Source organism: Volvox carteri, assembly GCF_000143455.1.
Source record: "Volvox carteri f. nagariensis unplaced genomic scaffold VOLCAscaffold_583, whole genome shotgun sequence".
NCBI lineage: Eukaryota > Viridiplantae > Chlorophyta > Chlorophyceae > Chlamydomonadales > Volvocaceae > Volvox > Volvox carteri.
In genome coordinates, this window is record NW_003308095.1 from 2,720 (window position 1) to 6,920 (window position 4,201).

The window sequence follows — 4,201 nt, forward strand, 5'->3', positions numbered from 1 at the left end:
CTTCCGGGGGCTGATACATCCCGCCGCGAGCCAGGGGGCGAACTTGGTGGAGTAGTCTCCCCCCAACATGCCGTTGCGAGTGTCGAAGTAGGAGGCGATCAGGTCGCTGTCCCACAGATAGTAGCGCAGCCGGGCCAGAGCCGCCGTCTCGCCGCCCCTGGACGGGGTAGGAGGGGATGCAGGGGAGTGCATGGTGTGTGAGGAGAGAGCAGATAGGTGGTCGAAGGGGAGGAATGGGAAAAAGATGAGGGTGAGGGGTGCCTGACGGGGAGTCGGCGTGGGGCGGCGGGGTTGTGGGGGAGAAGCGTGGCNGTGTGCTTTTATGGCCCGGGGCAGTAGAAGGGGAGATCGCTGCTGCCCTGGCCGGGTGTGCGTAACGACGTGGAATCGGCATGGGAGGGTGCTTGGGGATGAGAGCGGTAAAGGCAGATGGGGAGGTACGATGGGTGCGCTGCGGATGTGACGTCATGGTTGAGCAGACGTCGTGCCGCAGGATTTAGCGGCTCCACAGTCCATTTTCGCCTAAAAAAAGTGGCGTGAAGGCATGAATGCCTTAACCTTCGTGTTGCAAAGCTCGCATGGATGGGCCATCGGCATCTATGACCGCTGGACGAGCCATGCGCAGTTCTCAATGGCAGACGCCCCGACAGGGTCCCCCGGGCTCTGGAGTGGTGACGACCCCCACCAGGAGCATCGGTGTTGCTACTTCGAATATTCGTTTCAGGATACTGCTTTCGCGAATAGCTCCGCCTGGCCTTCACTTGTTCTTTATCATACGATGTCTGGGGAATGAAGCTTATCAGTAGGGGTGAAGGTTTTGAAGCTAGAGCATAACGCTGCATAGCATGTCCTAAACATAAATCGATTGACGAGGGAGATCCGAGACCGACTTAATGAGGACTGGGGTAGTGAGAGCTTGGCGGTGGAAACACATGTGTTCGTTTCCGACAACAGGCAACCGAAGTGAAGATGTGCCGATACTTGCGGTGGATGGGGCAACTTAGGCACTGAGACGGTTATATGTCGCCGAAACAGCACGTACACTGATGCGCCAGGACGTGTGTCTAGGCGCTGGCTGTCAACCGACCACACGGCAGGGAGCGTGCAGCACGGTGGTGTCGGGTCTGTGATGATCACCAGGCAGTCATAAGCCTCTTGACTCGTTTGGGCCGTACAAGCTCAAGAAGCTTGTAATTAAAACGTCAAACGCCAAAACGTCCCGACTACGCACACATGCGCTTTACGGAGTTCACTATTTTGCTGTTGCTCTTATATTATGCAGGTTATGCGGGACAGACGGGACTCTTAAGCCAATGCCGCAGCTGTCGTTCAAAGCTAGCCAAGCTGCTTCCCTCATCGTCAATAATGCAGTGAGACATGCCAGCACTTTGCAAGCAGTTTTCCAAACGCAATTCGGTAATCAAGCAACAAACTGTGCAAGCACGGCGCAGCTGGCCTTGGGTCCTTTGATTGATTTCAACGATGCGCATTCGCCGCTGGCTAAGAGGTACGCGTGGAAGCCTCACGAAAAAGACCTTATGGTAAGGGTGGCGATTGAGCACCCCACCGGGCGGGCACCCTTGGAAAAGCTTTTTCAGGAGCTGGGTTGGGACAGGATTCCGGATCATGACAAAAAACTGGAGAAAAAAATCAGGGAAAAGTTCGTCAAAACACGCATACAGCTGGAGCACGGGGTGTCTCCAGATGAATTGGTCCTGAGGCAGAAACCCATCAGCAGCAAGGGTGCTACCTACGCAGCATGGACTCGCAAGGCCTTCCAGTTTCTGCCTGATCACCAGGGCACGTTAATTGACGTATGTGCGTACCTAGAGGGGGACCCCCACATAGCACCGCTGCTGGATAGGCGGACTCACTTCAGGTACCGAACAGTCCCCAGATGGAGGCACGGGGTCGCTATGGCCCTGAGGGTGCACCGTGGCTACGTCCCGACGGGCGAGAAGCGCGACGGCTGCGCCGTGTTTCGCTACAACCCAGAGGACGCTGTGGCAGCTGCAAGCCGCCAACGGAGTGCTTCCTGCCTCTCTCGCCACAAGCCCGGCTTGCCTTACATGGGTAAAAAGAGCCGCAAGAACAACTAGTGGCGTCTCAAGTAGGATAGAGCAGAGGGTCTCCTTGTGATGATACAAGCGCGTCCGCAACCGGGCAAGGACGTGCGAGGGGGAACTGCCGGGCGGCGCCATAACGCAGGATACATGCACACCTCCGGTTTGCATGACCCACCAACGTCGTACTTTCTAACGTTCCCAACGCACCATGTGACAATCTAGTAGGGCGCGGAATGCACCACCATGTGTGGCAAGTGGATAAGTGTGCGCCGTCCCTTGGCTCGGTAGACATCGTCATAGGAAATGGGCCGGAGCAACAGAAAACCGCCTTTTAATTATCCTTAGTGCTGTTACGCTGTTTAATTAGGTGCGCTGCTTCGTTGGATAACGCGGTGGAATGGACCATGGACGGCGGGGATCAGGTTGAGGCTGCCCTCAAGGCGCTGAGCAGGCCTGAGGGGCCGGAAGCATGACCGAATGTGGATATGAATGCACCTTCCGCGTACGCGACCTCAGAGTTAAAGTGAGTGAAACCTCTCTAGGGAAGGTGCAGTGGTGAAAACTGTAGTGAGAGCCTCCTGCGGCAAAGCCTTCTACGCCTCGTGATAAATTTTCCGCTGTTACACAAAGGATGTCAGTTCCACTTCCCCCTCGCCCAAAGCCATGCGTCACCAAACCGCATCAGGCCTAGCTTGGTGTGGTCGCTTAGCCACCCATGGGTCCACGTTCCCCGTCCGCCACCCCGGAAACCTACTTGAAGTCCAGCACCGCTTTGGGTTGCTTGGTGGGCGGCGGAGGCCTCGCCGCTGGCGGGTACGGCAGTTGCTCCCACGTGGGCGGGGCCGCCGCCAGGGCCGCCGCCGCGGCGGCGGGGAGTGCTTCCGTCGGGGGCTGCGGCAGGTCGCCCTTCTGCGGCGGCGGCAGGTCTTTCCGTACCGGGCAGCGCTTCTCCACCTTTTCACGGAAGGGAGTGAACACATCGGGCATGTCCTTCATGCCTGAAGGGGTAAAACAAGGCCGCGAGGGTGGGGCGGCGATATAAAGGAAAAGGGGGAGGGAACATATATAACATGGGGAGGGGCCCCAGCGGAACGTACATCTGTGCACCACTATCAAACGCATGCACACACACAAATGCACACATATACACACACATACACACTCTCTTGTGGGCCGCATGGAGCTTACCTGGCCATATCCACCGACCCACCGACCCACTCCCTTACCCGGTGCAAAGGCAGCCTTGCCGCCGCCCTCTGGTGGCTGAGTCAGGTCGTCAATATGGTACATGGTGTGGCCCCAGAACCGCAGCAGCTTCGCACTACCGCTTCCACCCCCCGCCGCAGCTGCAGCATCCGCTTGCGGTCTCCGTTGTTGTTTCAGGGCCCGGGCCACCGCCACATCCGTCCGGGTCTCCTCCGAGGTGACTTCCTCCGCAGTGAGGACCAGGGAGGGACCAGAGCTGCCCTCCAGAAGACCTGAGGGGGGCCGAGGGGGTTGGGATAGATGGGATGTGTGGGTTATGGGGGGTGGAATTGGTTTTGCGCGAGATGGGTTTAATGGAAGTTGCCGGTTAAGGGGATGGGAGGGGCGAGCGGGGGTTTGCGTGGCTAATACCTGTTATGATGCCAGAGTCGGGAGCAACCTGTCGACTGTTTCCTCGGCGATCCTCCGCCTTGGATCCCCCCCAACCCCAACATCGCTGACAGCCGCGCTCCCGGTTGCCCTGGCCCATGGTGTGTCCCTGCCGTACAGACGCGGCCACGTGGCCATGATACCCGGGACGAGAGAGTGAGTTTCCGCCTCCTGGGGCGGTATGGGGGGTGACGCGTGTAGACTCAGGGCTTTTGGGCGGAGGAGCGAAAGAAAGCGTGGGATGGCGGCGGGCAGGTTGGGAAGGAGGAAGAGGAGCGGGAGGGGCCCCCAGGGGCCCTGACGATGACCCACAACCACCACAACCACCACACCCCGAAGCATAACCACCACACCGCAATCACAACCACGAACCTCTATGGCAGTCTTCTCTCTCCAACCAACAGCCCGCAACCCGCGACCCCACACCAGCAACCAGCCTTCCCGCCCCTCGGTGTTCAGGTTCTTCATCAACGTGATGGATCACGAGTTGTGGGGCTCCT

The 4,201-nt window shown here is 58.6% G+C and overlaps 1 protein-coding gene across 1 annotated transcript in view; it reads right to left on the reverse strand.

Annotated features, from left to right (window-relative positions):
- Nucleotides 1-3,872, reverse strand: part of VOLCADRAFT_101264 (uncharacterized protein) — a gene marked incomplete at both ends in the record, with an annotated part of 5,780 nt that extends 1,908 nt beyond the window's left edge. The window contains 5 exons of the mRNA XM_002959699.1: nt 18-157; nt 1,875-1,922; nt 2,821-3,064; nt 3,293-3,544; nt 3,774-3,872. Coding sequence (XP_002959745.1) covers nt 18-157; nt 1,875-1,922; nt 2,821-3,064; nt 3,293-3,544; nt 3,774-3,870 — 781 coding nt within the window. The remainder of the gene's footprint in view (nt 1-17; nt 158-1,874; nt 1,923-2,820; nt 3,065-3,292; nt 3,545-3,773) is intronic.
- Nucleotides 3,873-4,201: the final 329 nt, after the last annotated feature.